This window comes from Artibeus jamaicensis, unplaced genomic scaffold, assembly GCF_021234435.1.
Source record: "Artibeus jamaicensis isolate MK-2021 breed Jamaican fruit bat unplaced genomic scaffold, CSHL_Jam_final contig_399, whole genome shotgun sequence".
Taxonomy (NCBI): domain Eukaryota; kingdom Metazoa; phylum Chordata; class Mammalia; order Chiroptera; family Phyllostomidae; genus Artibeus; species Artibeus jamaicensis.
Genome location: NW_026521816.1, coordinates 483,592 through 509,353, shown reverse-complemented (window position 1 = coordinate 509,353; position 25,762 = coordinate 483,592). Strand labels below are relative to the sequence as shown.

Here is a 25,762-nt window from a genome sequence, read left to right as displayed (position 1 = left end):
TTGGTCACAAATTAGAGGAACAAATGAAGGTTAAATTAATTGAAATGAAGGGAAATGCTCAGGAAACCAATAGTGATGGAAAAGAAACTGGGACTCAAATCAAGGGAGTGGACCTGAAGGAAGAAAAAAATGACCAAACAGAACAGAATGAAGAAACAAGAATTCAAAAAAAATGGGGAGAGGTTTAGGAATCTCCAGGACATCTTTAAACATTCCAACATCCGAACTATAGGGGTACCAGAAGGAGAAGAGGAAGAGCAACAAGTGGAAAACTTATTTGAACAAATAATAAAGGAGAATGTCACCAATCTGGCAAAGGAAATAGACTTCCAGAAAATCCAGGAAGCTCAGAGAGTCCCAAAGAAGTTGGACCCAAGAAGAAACACACCAAGGCACACCATCATTACATTAGCCAAGATTCAAATGAAGGAGAGAATCCTAGAAGCAGCAAGAGATAAGGGGACAGTCACCTACAAAGGAGTGCCCATCAGACTGTCAGCAGATTTCTCAAAAGAGACCTTACAGGCAAGAAGGGGCTGGAAAGAAGTATTCCAAGTTGTGAAAGGCAAAAACCTACATCCAAGATTGCTCTATCCAGCAAAGCTTTCATTTAGAATGGAAGGGCAGATAAAGTGCTTCTCAGATAAGGTCAAATTCAGGGAGTTCACCATCACCAAGCCCTTACTATACAAAATGTTAAAGGGACTTATCTAAGAAAAAGAAGATAAAAATATGAACAGTGAAAGGACAGCAAACTCACAGTTATTAACAACCACACCTAAAAAAAAAAACAATCTAAGAGGAGAGCTAGATAAGGATTAGAACCATAGAAATGGAGATCACATGGAGGGTTAGCAAAGGAGAGTGGGAGGAGGAGAAGGGGGGAGAAGGTACAGAGAATAAGTAGCATAGATGGTAGGTAGAAAATAGGTAGTGGGGCAAGAATAGTATGGGAAATATAGAATCTAAAGAACTTGTGACACATGGATATAAACGAAAGGAGGGGAAATGATGGGGGGAGGGGTGTGCAGGGTAGAGGGGAATAAGGGGGGGAATAGAGCAACTGTAATGGCATAATCAATTAAATATATTAAAAAAAAAAGTGTCAGTGCTGGTGTTCAGACTGAATTGTATATCATTTATTCTTTCCCCATCTTGTATTGCCACATTGGCTGGTACATAAGAACTTGGGTATTAATTATTTTTCTTACCCAAGGATATGTGTATTAATTTTAGAGAGAGATGAAGGGGGGGAGAGAGAGAGAGAGAAAAACGTTCATTGGTTTCCTCCCATATGCACCCCAAGTGAGGTTCAAACCTGCAACCTTTTGGTATGTGGGACGACCCTGCAAGCAACTGAGCTACCCAGCCAGGGTGGCCTTGGTATGTTTTGTCAGTATTTTGTAAACCATGTTGTTCATAACAGTTACAGTATCTTACTTTAGGTGATTACTTAATTATTTTAGAAGATTTATCATTTTTATAACTTAAAATCTTATAAAATATAAAATAGTCTGTAATATTATCATAATGGTCATTAAGTAGTGGTTCTAGGGCTGTCAAAAGTACCTTTGGTTCAGAAATTAAATGTGATAAATCAGTATAAAGGTTGAAAAAAATGCCACAGTAAATTGTAATTTTGCAGGGGAGCACCCATAGACAAAACAGCTATTAACTATTAAAGCTAAAATGTGTTGTAATAGAAGGAGATTTCCACCCTTTTAGAATACATTAAATACTTTACAGTCAGTGTAATTCATATTGGATTATACAGGGTCTTCAGATGTGCAAATCTCTTGCATAAAATGCTTTTTACAGTATTTATAAGCATTTACTATGAGCTATCATTATGCTGAGGATTGGGGAGGCAGTATTGAACAAAAAAGTAATTTGATTTGTCTGCATGTAGTTTTTCATTTACCCATATTTTTGGACCATAAGACACACCTAGGTTCTAGAGGAGGAAAATTGGAAAAAAATTTTTGAAGCAAAAAGTGTGGTAAAATATTTAATAGCATAAATAACATAATATTTCACCAATGTAGATGTAAACAGAACTCAGCAGCAGCATTAACAACCATTGTTCCTCCAAAATTGGGAGTGGGGGGAGTGAGTCTTACAATCCAAAAAATACGGTAGATACTCCAAGAGGAGATGAAATAAAATACACCCCTCTCCCAAGTAATCTATCTATATTTATGTTGATACAATTAAAATACCATTTTAAAGCATGCAATGTAGCAGTTTCTAGTATGTTCACATGGTTGTGCAATCATTACATTGAATTTTAGAACATTGTTATCACTAAAAAGAAACCTTGTAACCACTGGAAGTAACCACCTTTTCCTATTTCCACTCAATCCTATAGCTCTAGATAACTACAGTTTAACTTTCTGTCAATGTATATTTGCCTTTTCTGGACATTTCAATAAATTGTCATAATATATGTGACCATTTGTATATGGTTTCTTTCACTTATTTGTTTCCTAGGGGTATCTGTATTGTTGCATACGAGACTCATTTCATTTCTTTGTATGGATAATACCACATTTCAGTTATCTGTTGTAGGCCGTTTGGATTGTTTCAATTTTTTAGTTGTTATGGATAAAACTTGTGATACTCTAAACCATTTGACACAACAGAATGAATAATCTTTGTGTTTCAGCACATTAAGAAATAATGATCCCTTTGCAGTAATTATTTTTATTTACATAAGTAAAAATCGCTTTTGTAGTGTGTATTTATGCGTATGTCTGTATGTTTTCCATGGTTCTTAGGCATACCTCAATTCTTACAATCCCCACCACAGATTAGGTTTTAGAGCAGATCCTTCCCCATGCATAACCTGTGACAACTGCTGATCTATTTTCCTTTCTTTTCTTAAAGATTGTATTTATTTTTAGAGAGAGAGGAGAAGGGAAAGAGAGAAGGAGAGAAACATCAATCTGCGGTTGCTTCTCATGCAACCCATCCAGGGGATCTGGTCTGCAACCCAGGCATGTGTGTGACTGGGAATACAACCAGCGACCCTTTGGTTTGTAGGTCCATACTCAATTCACTTAGCTACACCAGTCAAGGCTAATTTGTTTTCTGTTTCTGTATTTTTGTTTTTTCCAGAATAACAACCAAATGGATCACATGTGTAACTTTTGGTTACAGAAGCTTTTTTCACTCAGCATAATTACCCTTTTCCATTTGGAACTAAGTAGTATTCCATTATGTGGATGAACCACCATCTATTCATTAATCATTGAAGATTATTTCCAGTTTATTTTGCTTTCCTCTAGGTTTTTAAAGTGGAAGTTTATTGATTTAAGACCATTTTTCTTTTTAATAAAAATAGTTAATGCTGTAAGAATTTTTCTGAAGAACTGTTTACCTCTATCCCACAAGTTTTAATTTTGGGTATTTTCACTCTAATTCAGTTCAGAATACTTTTCCTAGAGGCATTCTTTTTGAGATGAGATGTACATCAGATAGTGGTGTGTTGCTTCCAAATTATATGGTGATTTTTCAGGTATCATTCTGTTACTGATTTCTAATTTAATTCCATTATTGTCTCTGAACATATTTTGAATAATTTTAGTCCCTAAAGATATAATGAAAGCTGTCTTGGTGAATGCTCGTTGTGCACTCGAGAAGAATGTGTAGCTTGCTTTTTGAAAGTGGGATACTCAGTAAATGCTAATCAGATCAAATTAGTTGATACTAGGTTGTCCAAGTTTAATATGTCCTTTCTAACTTTTTACCTGCTTGTTCTATTGATTATTGAGAGGAGGGTTGCAAACATAATTGTGGATTTGTTCTTTTCGTACCAGTTTTTGCTTCGTGTACTTTGTTAAGAAGTGTTCCTCGGCTTGTATTTTCTGGAAGACATTATAGGAATAGGTATTATCTTTTTCTTACACGTTTGTTTGAATTTGCTATTAAAACCTTCTGGGCTTGTTAAGGATTTGATTGGTGATACATAGATATAGGCCTATTCAAATTATATATTTTTACTTGTGTGTTTTGGTAGATTGTGCCTTTCAAGGAATTGGTTTGTTTCGTTTGTAGTCACATTTCTGGGCGTAACACTAGTCATGAAGTTTTTTGTTTTTTTGTCATGAAGTATTAAGGCTCCTCTTTTATTTCCAATATTAGTAATTTGTGTTCTTTCGTATCTTGTTTAGCCTGGTTAGAGAGGTTTGAATTTTATTGACCTTTTCAAAAAATGAGCTTTTGATTTTGTTGATGTTTTTTCTCTTTTGTTTTATCGGTTTCTTCTCTACTTTTCATTATTTCTTCTTGCTTTAGGTTTGATCTTTGTATAGTTTCTAATGGTGGAAATTTATTGACTTTAGATCTTTTCTATATGCATTTAGTACTATAGCATTCTTCTTTGCTCTTGCTGCATTTCATAGATTTTGATAAGTTGTAGTTTAATTTTTATTTACTTCAAAATATTTTAATTGGTTTGAAACTTTTGACACATGTATTATTTAAAAATGCTGTTTAAACATTTTGGGATTTTTCTAGCCATATTTGTTTATTTCTAGTTTGATTCTATTGTCAACTGAGAGTATATTTTGTATGATTTTTGTTTTTGATTTTGCTGAGCTGTGTTTTATGGCCCAGGTTCCTGATTTTCCTTAATAAATGTTGACCATGTGAGCTTTAAGAGGTATATACAGGGGTGGGCAGAATTCGGTTTTCATGAAGTAGTGGGGCTAATCCAAGCAGGTCATTGAAATTCAGGTTTGTTTAGTGATTTTTTAAAAGATTACAAGAACATGTAAATAATGAAGGTCAGCAATTTGAGCACTTACAAGATTGTACCTTAAGTGCACTGTGCCATTGTGATATTCTTCTGAGTTAATAGAGCTATTCTAATAGTCATCTGTTTTTTCCATACCAACAACTCTAAACCTACTTTTCCCAGCTCCTATATTTTCTGCTATAAATATTAAATTTTCTGTTACTATATTTTCCATTGTAAAATTCCCATTTGATTTTTTTATATCTTCTATTTCTTTGCTGAGAACTTCTGTCTTATGTGCTTTAAGAGTGTTTGTCTTCACCTTTTGAAGCTTTTTTTGTGATAGCTTCTTTAAAGTCTCACTCAACACATGAATAATTTTATGACATCCTTCACCCCCTAGTGAGAAAGTTGGGTTTTCTTGGGACTCTTTCCATCTTTGCCATGGGCACCTCCAATTTTCTGAGCTATTCTAGCACCCTGCTGGGATATTAGGAGCAGTGCTGAAAACCTCCCACAATGTTCTCACCACCAGATTTTCCCTCAAGGTTTAACCCTCCTGCTTTCATCCACTTACACAGGCTTCTTCTACTTGCTTTATCTGTTGAAGCTAAGGTTGGTTGTAGGTATTGGGAGAGATAGGATGGAGTGTGAAATAAGAGATGAGGTGAAGTGTGCTACTCCATTTTGTCTAGATCTCTAAGTCCTCACTTCATTTTAAAATAAGTTATGTGATCCTTTCCGTCAATCAGTATTTAATGGCAGTTTCTTGTTACTACTACTTTGCAGAAATCCCGGAATGAGGAAATGACCAGCACAACTGACAGTGTGTGTACAGGTGGGGCTAAAGTGACTGTACCATTTTTATCTAAATATGAAGAACCTGATTTTATTACCAAATTTATTGGTTCACCATCTGTTTTGTCTGGAACTGTGGACAAACCTGTAGATTTGTCTACTAGAAAGGAAAATGATGCAGAGTCTGCAAGCCAAGGTAAAATTTGATATATGTTTTTAAAAATCTTCTACGTATACATTATGTAAAGTACATCTGTATGATTGAAAAGACAGACTTTTAAATGTAGATCCTAGACAATCTCTTTCTTAAAACAAATTTTGAAATATATAAAAGGGCATAAGATACAATTGTGCTTTCATGGAAATTTTCTTTGTGATTGGATTTTCATTTGTAGTGCCACTCTTACTCATAGTGAGCGGTATGTTACAAGCACTGCAGTGGATGCCTGAAATTGCAGATAATACTGAACCATATATATGTATAGTTTTTTTACATGTTGTGTGTATAGATAAATAGGTAGATAGATAGATAATCAATCATCCCTCTGTATCAGTGGGGGAATGGTTCCAGGATTCCCTGCATCCTGCCCTGGAAATACCAAAATCTGGGCTTACTTGTATGCAGGATCTTTTCAATAAGTGCTGGAAATGTATTTTCTCTGTCCTATGATTTTTTTTTATTGTTGTTCAAGTGCAGTTGTCTCCATTTTTCACGCACCACTCCCCCCATACCACCCATCCCCTCCTTGCACCCTCAGTCCTCCCAAACTTTAACCATATCCATGTGTCCTTTATTCATGTTCCTTGACGACCCTTCTGATTTTTTCCATTACCTTCCTCCACCCTCCCTTTGGTTGCTGTTAGATTGTTCTTAATTTTAGTGTTTCTGGTTATATTTGTTTACTTGCTTGTTTTGTTGATTAGGTTCCACCTATAAATGAGATCATATGATATTTGTCTTAAACTGACTGGCTTATTTCACTTAGCATAATGCTCTCCAGATCCATCCATGCCGTCACAAAGTGTAGGAATTCCTTCTTTCCACTGTATAGGATTCCATTGTCTGATTGTGCCATCCTTCTTTAATCCACTCATTTACTGATGGGCACTGAAGTGGTTTCCAACATTTGGCTATTGTAATTTGTGCTGCTGTGAACATCGAAGTGCATAGGTTCTTTAGAATTGGTGTTTCAGGTTTTTTAGGGTATAATCCCAGCAGTGGAACTGCCGGGTCAAATGGAAGTTCCATTTTTAGTTTTCTGAGGAAATTCCATACTGTTTTCCACAGTAGCTGTACAAGTCTGCATTCCCACCAACAGTACACTGGGGTTCCATTTTCTCCACAACCTCGCCAGAACTTGTTTCGTGTTGATTTGTTTATGATGGCTATTCTGACCACTTAGAACTGGTATCTCATTGTGGTTTTATTTATTATTATAATTCTTTTTACTGCTGATATTTTATTTTTAAATATATTTATTGATTATGCCATTACAGTTGTCCTATTCCCCCCCCTTCATTCCCCTCCACACCCCTCCCCCATCATTCCCCCCTTTAGGGAATTCCCCCCTTTAGTTTATGTGTCACAAGTTCTTTAGATTCTATATTTCCCATACTATTCTTGCCCTCCCCCTGTCTTTTCTACCTACTGTCTCTGCTACTTATTCTCTGTACCTTCCCCCCCTTCTCCTCCTTCCACCCCCCTGTTGCTAACCCTCCATGTGATCTCCATTTCTATGGTTCTGCTCCTGATCTAGCTGTCCTCTTAATTTGCTTTTGTTTTAGGTGTGGTTGTTGATAACTGTGAGTTTGCTGTCCTTTCACTCTTCATCTTTTTTATCTTCTTTTTCTTAGATAAGTCCCTTCAACATTTCATATAATAAAGGCTTGGTAATGATGAACTCCCTGAATTTGACCTTATCTGAGAAGCACTTTATCTGCCCTTCCGTTCTAAATGAAAGCTTTGCTGGATAGAGCAATCTTGGATGCAGGTCTTTGGATTTTATAACTTGGAATACTTCTTTTTAGACCCTTCTTGCCTGTAAGGTCTCCTTTGAGAAATCTGCTGACAGTCTGATGGGCATTCCTTTGTAGGTGACTGTCCCCTTATCTCTTGCTGCTTCTAGGATTCTCTCCTTCATTTTCATCTTGGCTAATGTAATGATGATGTGCCTTGGTGTGTTTCTTCTTGGGTCCAACTTCTTTGGGACTCTCTGAGCTTCCTGGATTTTCTGGAAGTCTATTTCCTTTGCCAGATTGGTGAAGTTCTCGTTTATTATTTGTTCAAATAAGTTTTCCACTTGTTGCTCTTCCTCTTCTCCTTCTGGTACCCCTATAGTTCAGATGTTGGAATATTTAAAGATGTCCTGGAGATTCCTAAGCCTCCTCATTTTTCTGAATTCTTGTTTCTTCATTCTGTTCTGTTTGGTCATTTTTTTCTTCCTTCTGGTCCACTCCCTTGATTTGAGTCCCAGTTTCTTTTCCATCACTATTGGTTTCCTGAGCATTTCCCTTCATTTCAATTAATTTAACCTTCATTTGTTCCTCTGATTTGTAACCAAAATCAACCAGTTCTGTGAGCATCCTGATCACCAGTGTTTTGAACTGTGCATCGGATAGGTTGGCTATCTCTTGGTTGCTTAGAAGTATTGGCTCTGGGGCTTTGAGCTGTTCTTCCTGAGCCATGATATTTTGGTCTGTTTGTGCCTGTTATGTATGAGGGGCGGAGCCTTAGGTGTTCACCAAGGTAGGGCAACCCAGTTGTTGTGTTGTGATGCTGTTTGCAGGGGCAGGGTCAGAGAGGGGCACTCTCAGATTTCGCTTCCCTCTGCTGCTTCCCGCAAGCAATTGGGCCCGTCTGGTGCCGGCTCCTGGGTGTGTGGGCTTGTGCACCCCTCCAGGACCCTGTGGGTCTCTCCAACGAACTCTCTGTGAGCCTGGGTGCTTCTCCCAGCACCTTGACCCTGAAAGTTTTTCCAGTTGGTGCTTTTAGGCTTTAATTCCCATTGCTGGGGCCCTAGTTTTCATGGTTTGTCTCATTCCATGCTCCCTTGCTTGGTTTATCTTCATGCATATGTGTGACCTCGGTCAGCCAGCTGCCTTGTGCCCTCACTGGGTCTGCCGGTACTCACCCCACGCCTGGGATCTGCCAACTGCTGCCTACACTCCAGCGCTCCCGCAGTCCTGGGGTTGATCTGGCTGATCTTTCCTGCCTGACTCACCTCCACCGCTGACTTCACCCCTCTTACTGGTCTGGATGAACATTTCGTTGTTGTCGGACTTCGGTATAGTTAAATTTTGTGTTTTGGTTGCATTTTAGTTACTAAAACTTTGTTGTCTGTATAGTAGGTTGTGCGAGGAGGCACAGTATTTCCACCTATGCCTCCATCTTGGCTGGAGGTCTCTAATTGTGGTTTTAAATTGCATGTTTGTGATGGGTAGTGATGCTGACCATCCTTTCCTATATATCTCAGTTGGCTCCTTGTATGTTCTCCTTGGAAAAGTGTCTGTTCAGGTCCTTCGGCCCCTTTTTTAATTGGTTTTTTTGTCTTCCTGGAGTGAGGTTGTGTGAGTTCTTCATATATTTTGGAGATCAGTTCCTTGTCCAAGTTGTCATTGGCAAATATTTTTTCCTGTATCTGTGGTTCCTTTTTCCTTTTACTGATGTTTTCTTCAGCCCTGCAGAAGTTTTTTTTTTTTTTTTTATAATGAAGTCCCATTTGTTTATTCTTTCTGTTGTGTTCCTTGCTTGAGGGGTCATGTTGGTAAAAATATAGTGTGGAGTGTCTGAGATTTTCTTGCCTATGTTCTCCTCTAGGACTTTTATAGTGTTGTGATTTATGTTTAAATCTTTTCTATACCTTGAGTTAATTTTTGTGTGTGTTGTAAATTGATGGTTGAGTTTAATTTTTTTGCATGTAGTTGTCCTGCTTTCTCAACAGCGTTTTTTGAACAGAATACTTTTACTCCATTTGTGCTTCTTTCCCCTTTGTGGAAAATTAATTGACCATAGAGATTTGGGTTTATTTCTTGGGTTTATTCCATTGATCTGTGCGTCTGTTCTGATGCCAATACCAGAGTGTTTTGATTGCAGTAGCCTTGTAATACAGTTTGGAATAAGTTATTGTGATTCCTTGAACTTTTTTCTTCTTTCTCAAAATTGCTGAAGCTATTCAGGGTCATTTATGGATCTATATACATTTCTGAAATGTTTGTTCTATATCTGTGAAATATGTCATTGGTATTTTAATAGGGATTTTATGGACTGTATAAATTGTTTTGGGTAGTATGGACATTTTGATCATGTTCTGCAAATCCATGAACATAGTGTATGCTTCCATTTGTTTCTGTCCTTCTTAATTTCTTCAGTGCTATGTAGTTTTCTGAGTACAGGTTTTTTACCTCCTTGGTTGGTTTATTTTTAGGTACTTTATTTTTCGTGTTGCTATATAGCAAATGGTTTTTTCCACCTGATTTCTGTTTGTGATATTTTGTTGTTGGTGTACAGACATGCCTTAGATTTCTGAATATTGACTTTGTATCCCACTGTTTTGCCAAATTCACTTACTAGAAGGAGTAGTTTTTTTGTGGAGTCTGTAGGGTTTTGTTTGGAACCTCTGCCTGGTTTCAGGAGTTGTCACTGTCCCCCATGGCTAAGGCTAAGTGAGCGACCACTGCGATGTGAGCCACTAAGGAGACAAAGCTTGTCTCTGGCAGCAAGGCTGCTTCTGCTTTTTCTCTTGCTCCCAAAGCTTGGTTGGTTAGTCTATGATGGGTACAACCCCTCAGAGAGAGGGCAAGCTAAGCCAGACATGATCACTTGGAAGGCCATCATGGAAAGACTCGGGGGACTGCAACAAAGAGGGAGTGACGGACCCTCACCCCTTGGCTATTCTGATATAATCCGAATTCCCATTTCCTTCTGGGAGAAGCCCTTCCTGGGTCTATCCACTTAAGCCTAAAACCTATGATGGGGATGCGGTGCAGCCCCTTGCCAGCCAGAGCTGGATCTGGGGTGATGAGGCATAAGAAAGAGTTCCTAGAGTCCTGCATTGGTGAGTGCTGTCATTCATATGATAAGGGTTGAAGCAGGAAATGAGTTATGTCTCCCAAAATTTTTGCAACCCCCTCACCTGACAGACACTGACTCATACTAAGCCCTGACGTTTCTCTGAAATGTTATCTACTGTTTGATCTTTACCACCTGTATTCCTGTGTATTACAACCCAATAAAAACCAGTGAGGAAGGGGCTCTTTGGCCTTTCTCCTCTGAGAGATTGGCCACCTCTCCTCCCCAAGCAAATCATGCCCTGGTAGTGTTACTTTTATCCGTGGTGGACGGGGGGCTTTCTATGTCACTGTACATAGAAAGTTGCCCCCACAGCGTTTTCTATGCACACTATCATGTCATCTGCGAACAGTGACATTATTACGTCCTTCTTTCCAATTTGGATGCTTTTTATTTCTTTTTCTTGTCTCAGTGCTGTGGCTAGGACTTCTAATACTATGTTGAATAGGAGTGATGACAACAGACATCCTTGTCTTGTTGCTGATGTTAGTGGGACAGCTTGTACTTTTTGCCTGTTATGTATGAAGTTGGCTGTAGGTTTCTGGTATGTGGCCTTTATTATGTTGAAGTATGCTTCTTCTACTCCCACTTTGCTGAGTGGTTTTTTTTTTCCCACAAATGGGTGCTGTACTTCATCAAATGCTTTTTCTGCATCTGTTTATTTGATCTTGTGATTTTTTTCTTTTTGTTTTTGTGATATATTTCATTTATTGATTTGTGAATATTGTACCATCCTTTCATCTCTGGGATGAATCCCACTTTATCATGGTGTATGATCTTTTTAATGTATTGCTGGATGTGGTTTGCCAATATTTCGTGGAAGATTTTAGCACCTGTGTTCATCAGCAATATAGGCTTATAGTTGTCTTTGTTGTGTCCTTTTCTGGTTTTGAGATTATGGTGATACTGGCTTCGTACAAAGAGTTTGGGAGTCTTCTATCATTTGGGTTTTTTTGGAATAGTCTTAGAAGGATAGGGGCTATGTCTTCCTAAAATGTTCTGTAAAAACTCTCTTATTAAACTGACTGATCCAGGGCTTTAGTGTGCAGGGAATTTTTTATTACTGCTTCGATTTCATCACTTGTTTTCTGTCCAGGTTTTTTCTTCTGCTTCATCTATTTTTGGAAGATTGTATTTTTTTGGAAATTTGTCCATTTCACCCAGGTTTCCAACAATTTCTTGGCATATAGTTCTTTGTTGTAATTTCTACAATCCATTATATTATAGATCAGTTGTTATCTCTCTTCTTTCAGTTGTGATTTTAGTTATTTGGGTGTTTTCTATTTTTTTCTTGATGAGTTTGCTTAAAGACTTGTTGATTTTGTTTATTTTTCTAAAAATCAGCTTCTGGATGTATTGATCCTTTTAATTGTTGTTTTAGTCTCAATGTTGTTTAACTCTGCTATGAGTTTGGTTATTTCCTTCCTTGTACTGGGCTTTGTTGTTTTTCCTCCATTTCTTGTAGATGTAGGGTTAGGTGGCTTATTTGAAATGTAATGTCTTTTTTACATAAGCCTGTATCACTATGACCTTCCCTCTCAGGATTGCCTTCGCTGTGAAGTGTTTTATGTTCATTTTCATTTGTTTCAGAATCTCTTTGATTATTTTCTTGTTCTCATTATTCACCCATTCATTATTTAATAGCATGTTGTCAGATCTTCACGAATTAGAATGTTTTTGAGTTTTTTCTTTGAGATTGGTTTCTAGTCGGAGAAGATGCTTAATATGATTTCAGTTTCCTGAATTTGTAGATACCTGGTTTATGTGTTATCATGTGGTCTGTCTTGTAGAATGTTCCATGTGAATTTAAAAAGAATGTGTATTTAACTTCTTTGGGATGAAAGGCTCTTCATATATGGGTGTGTGTGTGTGTGTGTGTGTGTGTGTGTGTGTAACGATAGCTAGGATAGCTAGCTTGAGTCTTTAGTTTCCCATTCAGCTATCCCTGCATTACCTGTATAGTCTACTGCCTGTGCGAGTCCTCTGTACCAGCCACGTCTTGTTCGTACGGTACCACTTTGCTCTGTGTCCTCTCCACCCACCTGACTGTCTATGTCTGACCCTCCTACCATTCTGGTGAATGTTTCTTTAATTCCTTGGTTGTTGGAGTTCCATGTATTTTGATTTTCTGACACATCTGGTTGCTTATTGTTTTTAGATTGGTCCTTAGCCTCCTTTTGTTTGTGCTGTGCAGTGAAGTGAAGGGTTTCTACCCATGCCTCCATCTTGGCCAGAACCATCCTATGTCTTTTGATTGGAGCATTTAATCCATTTACATTAAAACTTATTATTGGTAGGTACTTATTTATTTTTCCTACTTTGTACCTGTGTTCCCCTCTCTCTCTGTCCTTTTCTTTCTCTTCTTAAAGCAGTCTCTTTAGCATATCTTGCAGTGCTGCTTTGGTGGACCTTTATTTTTTCAGCCTTCTTTTTTCTGGGAAACTCCTTATTTTGCCCTCCCTTTCAGTTGAGAGCCTTGCTGGGTAGGGTAGTCTTGGTTGCAAGCCCTTGCTTTTCATTACTTGGAATATTTCTTAACATTCCTTCTGGTTTGTAGTGTTTCTGTTGAGAAATCTGTTGCTATAGTTAACTCGGAGTTTTCTTATATGTTACTTCTTGTTTCTCCTTCGCTGCTTTTAAAGCTCCCTCTTTGTCTTTTAAACTTGGTGTTTTCATTATGGTATGTCTTAGATTGTAGGCCTGTTTGGGTTCATCTTGATTGGGATGCTCTATGCTTCCTGAACTTTCTTGCCTTTTCCCCTTGCCAGGTTTGGGAAGTTTCTGTCATTATTTTTTTCAAACAGGATTTCTATATCTTTCTCCTTTCTTCTCCTTCTGGTATTCCTATGATTTGAACGTTGTATTTCATGTTGCCTTGTAATTCCCTTAAGTTGCCTTCATATTTTTTGAGTTTTTATTTGTGTAGCTGTTCGTCCTGGGTATTTCTTTGATACCTAGTGAGCTGGAGCTCACTAATTCGGTCTCTGCTTCATCTGCCCAGTTTGTAAGTCCTGTAGTGTATTTTTTTTTACTTCAGAAAGTGTATTCTTCATGTCTTCCTGGTTCTTTTTATAGTTTCTATTTCCTTTTTCACACTCTTGTCATTCCCACTCAGTTGTCAGTGAATTCCTTGAGCATCCATATAACCAGTATTTGGAATTCTATATCTGATGATTTGCTTGCCTCCATTTCATTTAGCTCATTTACTGGGGTGTATTCTCTCCTTTTGATTGCAGGTTCTTTTTTTGTCTCCCCATTTTAGGTGACTCTTTTTGTTTCTGTGATTCCCATTGGCTTTGCTTTTCCTGCTGTACTTCTGTGTTAGGAGTTCTGTGGGACTCAGTGGCACAGTCTCTGATCTTATTTGGATGCTCTCTAGGGTTGTTGCCCTTTCTTCCATTCGTGTGGTCTCTCTTGTTGTACTTGCCCTTTTCTTGTTGTTGGCTCCATTTTTGGTGGGTTTTCCCCTCCAGTGGGTTTACTGGTATTTACCGCTCCCACTTTGTCTTGTGTCTGATCAAGGGCAGGGTGAAAGTGAAGTGGAATAAGACAGCAGGAGAATATTCTATGGGATTTAAAGTACTACCAAGTAGAGAATAGGTAGGAGATCCTTTGGAGAAGTACAGCAATAACCATGATGTTCACCCAACTAGCCACTTTCTATAAAAAGTGTGAAAAGGAGATAAGACTCTTACTAGAGGGGAAAAAGAATGTGAGCTGACTCCAGAAAGCTGAGTGCTTATGGTAGGTTAGATGGTGAGATATAGTGAGAGTAAAGTGCTAGAAACTTGGCATATTGTATGAGAGGATAAAGTTAACTAAAAGAGTAACAAATAAAGCTCAGGAAGGTAGTGAAATGGACCAAGACCAGAGTGAGGTGCTGTGTGGGAATTGGAACAACAATAAAATGGCAAGAAATGTATGATCTGTGTAAAAGAATAAAAAGTAAAAGCAAGAGTAATGTGTTATTGGAATATGAATGAAATGAAGGAAGAGAAAGTAAAATGAAATATGAAAGGGAGAACAAAGAAAACCAGTCAAACAATGAAGCCAAACAAACAGAAGGAATAGAAATAAAAAATAATAAAAATAATAACAAAAACTACAAGTAAAAGATAAAAAAGGTAAAAAGATACAAAGAAAACTAATTGAACAATGAAATCAAACAGACAAAGCAAAAAAACTAAATGGAAAGAAGAGATATAAAAAAATAAAACAAAAATAACAAAGACTAAAGTGCAGCTTCTGAAGGAAAGTTGAAAATTATGAAATTTGTTGCAGCTGTTGGTGTTAGTCTTCTGAATTCTTTCTGTATCTATCTTCACAGCTCCAGGTCTTGTCTTACAGTTGGGGGGAAAAAAAGGCAAAGACTCCTGCTGACTTTAAACCCGTCAGGGGATGGTTTGCTGGTTTGACTGGATGCTGTAGGCAGAGGGAGGCTGGGCTCTGTTTTTTTCCTTCCCTGTTCAATGAGGTTGGGGGCTCAATCTGGGCTACCATATTCACTGGTGCTCAGTTTCCAGCCCATGCCCTCATAGCACCTCATTGCCTCAGCCCATACTGTTTATTCTATGCTCATTTTCCAGGCAGGTTCCTGTAATCCACCTTGTGCAACCCTTTGTTTAGTCTCTGAGGTGCAGTAAGTGGGTGCAAATTGTCCTCCTGCTTTGTTGGCCTGGGCATTGCTCCTATGCAAAGTCCCTTCAGTGTAGTTTAGTTCTGTTATTGAAATAGATCTCTCTGGACCCTGCTACCTCCTTTGATCAATTTGTGAGGTGCCCTGAGTGGCAGCAAATAGCACTGTCCCCCCTCCCTCTTTGGTGGCCAGGAAGCTATGCTCCGTGGTCCTTGCATGCACAGTAGCTGAGAGCCTATTTTGAGTGAATTCCCTGTGGCTAGCTGGTCTAACAAGCTCCCAGTTTTCCACACAAACCAACTCTCTGACCAGTCCAGAGACTATGTGGGTCACGGCCAGTCGTCGCCCATCTCTTTTCCCATCTCTAGGTGTCACCTACCTCCCCAGTTTCTCTGGTACTGCACCAGCCAACAACATTCCAAGCTGGGATATTCCTCTGGCTGTGGTTTCTCTTACTGCATCGGTTCCCTCAGAGAGTTTAAGTACCCAGGTCTCTCCTGGCAGGAGAGGCCTTGACTTGCCTGCTCTGGAAGGGGAGGGAGCAGCTAAGTTACAATCATTGATTCGCCTCTCCTCCAAAGCTCCTTTGACAGCGGGGAGTCTCCAGCGCACAGCCTAGGGACTTCCTGGTCAGCCTACAAAATCTTCTGTCAGTTTTTATTTTTATTTATTTATTTATTTAAACATTTTTTAAAAATTGATTATGCCATTACATTTGTTCTATTCCCCCCCTCCGTTCCCCTCCACCCTGCACACCCCTCCCTCACCATTCCCTCCCTTTAGTTCATGAACATCTGTCTCATGTTCTTTAGATTCTATATTTCCCCTACTATTCTTACCCTCCCCCCTATTTTCTATCTACCATCTATGCTACTTATTTTCTGTACCTTCTCCCCCCTTCTCCTTCTCTTTCTCCTTCTCCCACTCCCCCATTGCTAATCCTCCATGAGATCTTCATTTCTATGGTTCACTCCTGATCTAGCTGTCCTCTCAATTTGCTATTGTTTTCGGTGTGGTTGTTGATAACTGTGAGTTTGCTGTCCTTTCACTGTTCATCTTTTTTTAAATCTTCTTTTTCTTAGATAAGTCCCTTTAACATTTCATATAATAAGGGCTTGGTGATGATGAACTCCTTGAATTTGGTCTTATCTGAGAAGCACTTTATCTGTTCTTCCATTCTAAATGAAAACTTTGCTGGATAGAGCAGTCTTGGTTGTAGGTCTTTGGTTTTCATGACTTGGAATACCTCTTGCCTGTAAGGTCTCTTTTGAGAAATCCACTGACAGTCTGATGGGAACTCCTTTGTAGGTGATTGTCCCCTTATCTCTTGCTGCTTCTAGGATTCTCTCCTTCATTTTAATCTTGGCTAATGTAATTATGATGTGCCTTGGTGTGTTCCTTCTTGGGTCCAACTTCTTTGGGACTCTGAGCTTCCTGGATTTCCTGGAAGTCTATTTCCTTTGCCAGTATGGGGAAGTTCTCTGTTATTATTTGTTCAAGTAAGGTTTCTACTCATGACTGTTCCTCTTCCCCTTCTGGTACCCCTATAATTCGAATGTTGGAACGTTTAAAAATGTCCTGGAGGTTCCTAAGCCTCTCCTCATTTTTTTTGAATTCTTGTTTCTTCATTCTGTTCTGTTTGGTCATTTTTTTCTTCCTTCTGGTCCACTCCCTTGATTTGAGTCCCAGTCTCCTTTCCATTACTATTGGTTTCCTGTGCATTGCCATTCATTTCAATTAGTTTAGCTTTCATATGTTTCTCTAATTTGTGACCAAAGTCAACCAGTTCTGTGAGCATCCTGATCACACCAGTGTTTTGAACTGTGCATCTGAAAGTTCAGCTATTTCTTCATCACTTAGATTTATCGGTTCTGGGGCTCTGAGTTGTTCTTGAGCCATGTTTTTATTTGGTTGTGCCTGTTAGGTATGAGGAAAGGAGCCTTAGTTGTTTACCAGGGCGGGGGCACCCAGTTCGCTGGTTTGTGAAGCTGTATGTGGGGGCGGGGTCAGAGAGGGAGCAATGGCAGTCCTCTCTGCTCGCCCAGTCCGTCCCACCATTCCCCGCCCCCGCAGGTTTATCTGAGTGGAAAATGTGCGAACCTGCTGCCCTGCTGCCCTGCTGCCCTGCGCCATGCGATCTCAGTGCTCGCCTCTTCACTGGTTTATCTGCATGCAAATGCTCGACTGAGGGCAGACAGCCAGCCAGCCAGCCAGCCAGCCACGCCTCTTCCCTGTGTCAGCCCGTAGCTAGCGTGCACCTGGGATCCTCACCTTTGGCTGCTTGCGCACCACCCCAGGTCGGGGATCTATTTGGCCAACCTGCTCTGCTGCTGGCTTCGCCACTCTTAATGGTTTAGCTGAGCATTTCGTTGTTTTTGGACTCTGTATTGTCGATTTTCTGTGTGGTTTGGATGCGTTTGTTGTTAAAACTTTGGTGTTTTTAGATTTGGTTGTGCGCAGACGCAAGTTGTTTCCACCTACGTCTCCATCTTGGCCGAAGTCTGTCTGTCAGTTTTTAAAAGTCCTCTACAGCCCTTGGCTTCCAAACTTGACGTTAGCTATGATACTGTTTTGTCTGTTCACTCTGTTCTTCAGAAGATCGCCTTGCCGCCATCTACCTTGCCGCCATCTTCCAGCCTTATGATTTTCTTAATGTATTCCTTTCTCTAGTTTACTTTATTTTAAGAATATGGTATATAATACATGTAACATACAGAATATGTATTCATCAACTCTGGGCAACGGCTTGCCATTAATAGTTAAGTTTTAGGGGAAGTCACATGTTATTTGTAGATTTTTAATTGTGCTTGGGGGTTGGTTCCCCTATCCCACATGTTGTTCAAAGGTCAGCTGTTTTTAAATGTCTTTTTTTTTTAAGTTAAATTAAATCAAGTATTTGGTTATAGTAATAAATATTTAATATGCTGTACCCCTTTTTTCATTTCATTTGATATTAGGAGAAGGATTGCTTTAAAATTGTGTTGCTTTTATATGTATACATTTTGTGTATTACCTAACTTTTTCAAAGTGGTTCCTGAATAAGTTACAAATATTACATGTTTAGGCACTTGGGAATTTTAAAATGCTAGAAGAGTAAGGTACTTCAGACCTAAAATCACATTTTCAGATGGGAAAGTAAAGCAGAGTAATTAACAGATCATGTAGCTGCACTCTGGAAGAATTAAGATGAGACCCCCAAACTCTTGAAGACCAAATATTTTTTAAAAACCCAGGTTTTATGAGCTTATCATTTATAATAGAGAACACAGAAATTCCTTAAAAAGATGTTTCCTAAAATCCTGCCTTTGAGTTAATGTTTTAGATTATAGAAGACACTGTTAAGCTGAAACAGTATGCTTTTATATTTCATGTAGTATAGATCTACCTTACATTTTTAAAAATTATATTTGGCATGGTTTTGGTGTAGTGTGCATTGAGAATAATATATGTAGACGTAGAAATTCTGAAGAAACTCAGAATTGTCTGAATTTTGTAACTTTTCTTCAGAGAAATAACCTGAAGATAAATGTGCCACATCCACCCCCCAAACCCTGCAGTAAAGAAGATTCTACCCCCATTGGCTCTGGGTCCTCGAGAAAACTTTGATATTTAATGTATATTAAAAGAAATATTAAATTATCTTTTACTTTTGCCAGTGGAAAGCAAAACGGTTTCGTTTGGATTTGGAAGCAGCGCAGGGCTATCATTTGCAGACTTGGCTTCCAGTAATTCTGGGGATTTTGCTTTTGGTTCCAAAGGTAAGATTAGGCAAAAGGATTTTAATGATTATGGTACAGAATTTAAGCACAATGGAAACTAGTCCTTTGCCACAGTGTCGTAACTAAGTTGTACATTTCTTTCCCTGTTCCACCCTCCATTTCGTTTAGTGTTTTTAATAAGGAAGGGATTCTATATTTTACTTTTATTTTTGATGTTTATTACTATAATCATAAGAATTTTCTCTTAATTGTATGTCCTTCCCTTCTTGAAATGCAGAACCTTTCCAGTTTGGAATAACCTTGATTTTGATACATTGTTCTTTTAGTTGTACTTTTAGATTTGATTGGTTAATACTGCAAAATTTATGCACCTGTATTTTTTAAGGAGATTATTTTGTACCTATCTATTTTTGCAACATCCTTGATTATATTTTAATTAAAGGTCTGTGCTAATTTATTGTGCTAAATTTATAATTGGTCAGTTTTCCTGTCTTTTTCAGTGGCTTCTCTTTCTCTTTTTCCCTTTCCCATTCTCTTTCTCTTCCTCTCTTCTTTTTTTCTCCATTTTATTGTCTTTTGTAGAAAACCCATTTTCTTGTTTCAAGTTTTTTGCATGTTATATTTTCCCATTCTTAATAACTGTTCTTGTATAAAAGATATGATTTGTGGAATAAATTTCATTGAAGATGTATACTTAACAAGACTAAATCTAATTCAGAAATAGTGTTCTTCCCTATCACATATTTACACTTGTTTCATACCTCCTGGCACTTAAGAAAACACATGTTATATAACACTTTTAAGAATTCAGACATTATGTTATGTTGGCATTTATAACTTCATGGATGTCAACTTGCTTTATTTTTGTTTTAATTTATTAAGTGACCTGAAATCACAGGATAACAAATCAATAAATACAGTGGTATAGTGGGTACAATTCTCGACAAAATAATGCTAAGTAAAAATCGATGTGCTGGTTTGCTTGTTACAGTACCATATCAATACTCTACAAAGTGTGAAATAAGCAAGACTCAAATCTAATCACAGAGACATGCTTTAAGCCTCACCCACTGACACCACTTCTTACCACCACTTGTTATTTTTCAGTGAGATTATTCAACCTTTTTACATTTCTTAATTTTATTTGTTGTTAGATCTGACAGAAGTTTGTGCTTTGTATCTCAGAGAAGTAGCTTTTGTCTTTATCAATTCTTTTTTTATTTGTTTTTAATCATCTTCAGATATTGCTGCTGCTTTTCTTTAAATTCTTGTTACTTTTTTGTATTGAGTGCTTTTTTTATTTAGTAAGATTGCGCCAAGAAGTACGAAAGAGTATTTGAAACCGTAAATCCCCTGCAATCAATTTTCTTTGTATCCTATAGGTTTTCAAAGGAAATCTTCAAACTTTTGTAAATTTCTTTATAATTTAGAATTTAGTCTTTCCTTTTTCATTAAGGGCTTGTAGGACTTATTTTTTAAAAGAATTTACAAACTTCACTATAAGGAGGAAAAAAAACTAACGAGAGAGACAAAAATCCTTACAATACTGCAAACAGATGCAAGTATTTGCATTTGTATGTGTCATGTATGTGTCTTTTTTTTTTTAGTTGTTCCCAGTATTGATTGGACTTTCTTGATCTTAAAATTTTTGTTTTTGTTGTTTATTTTTAAAAATTCTGTTCTTACATATTATTTCTGTGGTGGTTACTTTTTCTCTCTGTTCATTTTTTGTTATTTTTAATTTTGTTACTTTTTCTATTTTCTTCTGAAAGTCCTATTCACACAGGTGTATAACCATTTCATTTCTGTTGTGTATTAGTTCATATGGTAACTAAGAGAATAATAAGAAACACTTGCTTAGCTATTGCTGCCTTGGTCAACGATTGCAATTTGATCATGTTTCCTTCAGATTTAGTAGTATTTTCATTAAACCTAGACTTGTAGTGGAAGCCTCCTAGGTACTATTATCTAGACTGTTATGAAATTGATACTGATTATTGAAATGGTTATTTTTATACTTTGCATTATGAATTCCTCCTCTAGGTCCCAAGAGTGTGACTAGTGGTTTTCATCTCCTGCCTTTCTATTACAATTTCCTGGGAACTTAAAAAAATTCCTTAAACTACCTGATAGTTATATTGGGTTCCTTGAGAATGGTACCATAGAGATTGGTATTTTACACAAGTTCTTGGTGTGATTCTGTTACATACCCAGCATTAAGAATCATTGCATTAGAGGAATTTTGAAATTTTCTGCCATATCCTCCAAGGGTATTTGGGATAATTTTTAATGTTTCTCTTCCTGGGAGGTCCTAAATCAGTTATTTTTGATCCCTAAACATGAATATTATGTAGATCCTTGGTTACTATTCTCAGGAAATCTCACTCAAATACTTGGATTTGTTTGCAGTATTGTAAGGATTTTTGTCTCTCTCGTTAGTTTTTTTTTTCTCCTTATTAAATCTGGCTCAGGAGTTACTGGTTTAGTTATTTATTTTGTTCTTTTTTCACTGTGCCAACTTTTTAAATGATGTTACATTTTTTTTCTGCTTTGTGTGTTTTTAGCACCAGATGTAGGGTTCTCTAAGTAGGTAATTCTGATTAGCAAGTGATGGAAAATTATGCGTGGTTTCCTTCCTGAGTTAGTGGAATAGCAGGCTGGGTCATCTCTGTTGAGATCACGATGAAGGACTTTTTAGTTTTTATCTCTCCAAGGTATTAGGGAAAGAGAGTAGTAGTTTTTGTTCTGCATGGGGATGAGGATCCTTTTCAGTACTCACAGTCTAGTATCCCTTGAGGATAGTTGGAGTCAGTGAACTTCTCCCAAGGCCTGGCAGAGAAATCTAAGCTCCAACAGTAGTTACTTCAGGAAGTCGAGGTAGAGAAGTTATAAACATAATTTTAGGCTGCTTTGACTAATTGAGAAGTAGCATATTTGGACTCTTTGAGGACATTTTTAGGCTCAAAGCTGTTTTGCTCATGTAATAATGTTTTGTAAAATAAACTACCTTTGGAACTGAGCTAAGTTTTGAGAACTCCAAGGTATGTACTTTTAAGAACCTGCTTCATTACTTGAAAGTTCTTATGTGGTTTAGTATCATGAAGTTTACCTAAGGGTCAAATGATGTAATCTTGGTATATCCAAGCATAAACAGTACTAAATAAATATAATATACTGTGTACTCATTACCTGGGTTGACTTTATATATCATTTTAAACTTTATAACCAGAAGTATATGTCACGTCATTGTATATTTGATGCATTGGTGAAGTAATCTAACTGGAGGATTAAAAACTTATAAAAACAGATACTACTGCTTAAATATTCTGATTTATTCATCAGATGAAAATTTCCAGTGGGCAAATACTGGAGCAACTGTGTTTGGAACACAGTCAACCAGTAAAGTTGGTGAAGAAGAAGATGGTAGTGATGAAGAAGTAGTTTATAATGAAGATATCCATTTTGAACCAATAGTGTCATTACCAGAGGTAAATATTAAAGAATAAAACTCTTACTGATAACTTCACATTTTAGGTTCTTGAGTTGTAGGGCTACCCTTGTTTGCATTTCTTTTAGAATATTTACAATTTCAAATGAAAGCTCTTTGTTTTTTAGAAGTTCAGCCTTTAAGTAAAAATTGCCTACTTTTCAAAATTTATAAATACTTTATAAACAGTATTTTTTAAACAATATAAATATTGTTTGTCATATATGAAATTATTGGGAAGAACTATTTTTTTGTTAGATTATCATGTTCATGTTTGTAACATAATTCTGGGTGCAAAAATACCTACTCTCATACTTGCTAAATTATGTATAAAAATAAACTCTACATTTTCAGGACAAGAACGTTGGTACTTGGTCAATTTGTAACTGACCAAATTACTTGGTCAGTTTTTAACCTGAAGCAGTAGTTAATATTTCTCTTGGAACAACTTTTTGAAAACTCTTCTTAGAATATAATTTTCAAAAGAAAGATTACTATATAAAGGAAAAATATTTAATGACAAATCAGGTCTTTCCTGCCTTACCTAAATCTGATATATTCTAGCCCTGGGATATTACTGTTTATTTTAATAATATAATTTAAATTCTGTCAATGTCATTACAAAGAGAATATTTTTAGGAATTTGAATCATTGGAAATTGTTATGGGTATATGTTATAAGCAGCAGCTTTATTTTTCCTCTGTCATAGGTAGAAGTAAAATCTGGAGAAGAAGATGAAGATATTTTATTTAAAGAGAGAGCCAAACTTTATAGATGGGATCGAGATGTCAGTCAGTGGAAAGAGCGTGGTGTTGGAGATATTAAAATTCTTTGGCATACACTGAAGAATTACTATCGTATCCTAATGAGAAGAGACCAAGTCTTTAAAGTGTGTGCAAACCATGTAATTACCAAAACAATGGAATTAAAACCCTTAAATGTTTCGAACAATGCTTTAGTTTGGACTGCCTCGGATTATGCTGGTAAATTCAAATGCTACTTTGCAGTTTTTGGACTTTGCTAAAATCTATAACAAATACAACATTTATTTTGATACTGAGGTCATTGCATTGTGTTGTTGTTATTTAATAGATGGAGAAGCCAAAGTGGAACAGCTTGCAGTGAGATTTAAAACTAAAGAAATGGCTGATTGTTTTAAGAAAAAATTTGAAGAATGTCAACAGAACTTATTGAAATTCCAGAAGGGACAGGTATCACTGACAGCAGAATTATCAAAGGAGACAAATCCTGTGGTGTTCTTTGATGTATGTGCAGATGATGAACCTCTAGGACGTATAACCATGGAATTATTTTCACACATTGTTCCTAAAACTGCTGAGAATTTTAGAGCATTGTGCACTGGAGAGAAGGGTTTTGGTTTCAAGAACTCCATTTTTCACAGAGTAATTCCAGGTTTCATTTGCCAAGTAAGTATTGACTGTGTATTACAACCAAAGACTAGAAAAGTACACCACACTAACTGGGGAATTTTAGTGTTTCTCCTTACTTGTAATTTTCTTAAAATTTCTTTACTTTTCCACAGATAGGTTGGTATTGCCACCCCAACATTCTACCCCTGCAAAAACTTTCAGCATAAAGTGGTTGAAATTTCTGATACTTTAAACCTGCTATTAAATTGAGGGTGGGAAAAAGACTTGTCATTTTTGTCTTCTTTCAAAATGGATAATTCTTAGTTTTCAAACCACATTTCTCAAGCAATCTGGTGTTTAGGACTTACCCTTTAGTTCTGTGTGTATTTTAATATTTTATTCAGGATTCCTATTAATCAAAAATTTTTTTCAGGGTGGAGATATCACCAAACATGATGGAACAGGAGGACGGTCCATTTATGGAGATAAATTTGAAGATGAAAATTTTCATGTGAAACATGCTGGTCCTGGCTTACTATCGATGGCTAATCGAGGCCAAGATACCAATAATTCTCAATTTTTTATAACACTGCAAAAAGTAGAACATTTGGACTTTAAGCATGTAGTATTTGGATTTGTTAAAGATGGCATGGATACTGTGAAAAAGATTGAATCATTTGGTTCTCTTAAAGGGTCTGTTAGTCGAAGAATTATTATCATAGAATGTGGACAGATATAAAATCATTGTTTTTCTTAGTAAATTTTACCTGTATAAACAGTTGAATTGAAGCTTAGCTATTATGACAGTATGGTAATTATGTTCACCTTTTGAAAATGGAGGTTTCCAAAAGTATAAATGTAAAATTGCAGCTTATAGCTGTTGTCACTTTTTAATGTGTTATAATTGACCTTGCATGGTGTGAAATAAAAGTTTAAACACTGGTTTATTTCAGGTGTACTTGCGTTTATGTACCCCTGACCTATCTGTATTAAAATGGATTAATACTAATCTTGTTAAAAGCAATAGATCTTCTCATACCATTGAAAGAATTTTATATAAACAGCTTAATTCATTTTAAGATACTGGACTTAATGCATGGATATACTTATCATTTGAATAAAGGGACCAAAACTTGGATAATTTTTTAGATTTGAAAATAATATTTGGTGATTTTAACTATCGGTGTGGTCAATTATGTATAGAGACTCATTTATGAATGGGGTAGACCCATACAGTAGAGACTTAACCAAAGTGCTCTTCATAATTCTTGCACCTCCTGTATAGTTAACTTCTAAGTAGAGTATCTTTTCTTAAAATGATATGTAGCTTCTTGTGCCCTTTCAAGGTATTAAGTTAACTTTTACATTTCAAACAAGTTGAGTATTTCCTTAAGATTTTAAAAAAAGTTTGTCATCTGTTTCTACTACCTCAGACTGCAGCTTGGTTCTTAATAGAACTTGCATATTTCCTTACAGTTATTGTGATAAAGTATGACTATTTTAAAAAGGTCTATACCATGTTCTTTGGTTAAAGATTTGCTTTATACTAGATTGTTGCAGTACTTTTTTCTGGTGAATTTTGTAGCAAAAATAAAGTGACAATTGTTAACAGCCATGCCATTTAAAACATTTATTACTTGTGCATCTAATTGTTTGTTCATTCTAGAACCAAAGTGAGAACAATTAAAAGTCTGTAAACAACTTGCCACATAATTTTATGAGCTCCCAAGGAAGGGAGCTTATTTCAAGTTTGATATATACTGAAAACTTACTTGGCAATGGTTAGTGTTAAAAGTTAGACTGCTAAAAAGTGGAATGTTTTTATCAACCTGCTCAATATAAAACTACAAAGAAGCTAGTTAGAGCACAAAATCTTAAGTAGTTTAATCATTCCAATCACTCAGTGGCTGCCTTGACCCTCCTGTGTTCTTCCCAGTGAACTCATA

General features: G+C 36.9%; 1 protein-coding gene across 2 annotated transcripts in view; it reads left to right on the top strand.

Annotated features, from left to right (window-relative positions):
- The window catches only part of LOC119044132 (E3 SUMO-protein ligase RanBP2), a 75,278-nt gene extending 50,515 nt beyond the window's left edge, over positions 1-24,763 (top strand). The window contains exons 24-29 of one of the 2 annotated variants that reach the window (XM_037138358.2): positions 5,528-5,576; positions 18,897-18,998; positions 22,302-22,447; positions 23,156-23,429; positions 23,539-23,873; positions 24,250-24,763. In XM_037138358.2, the coding sequence (XP_036994253.2) occupies positions 5,528-5,576; positions 18,897-18,998; positions 22,302-22,447; positions 23,156-23,429; positions 23,539-23,873; positions 24,250-24,555 (1,212 nt within the window). In that variant the 3' untranslated portion in view covers positions 24,556-24,763. Of the gene's footprint in view, positions 1-5,527; positions 5,733-18,896; positions 18,999-22,301; positions 22,448-23,155; positions 23,430-23,538; positions 23,874-24,249 lie in introns of both variants that reach the window. The other variant, XM_037138356.2, reaches the window with a different exon arrangement.
- The last annotated feature ends 999 nt before the right edge of the window (positions 24,764-25,762 follow it).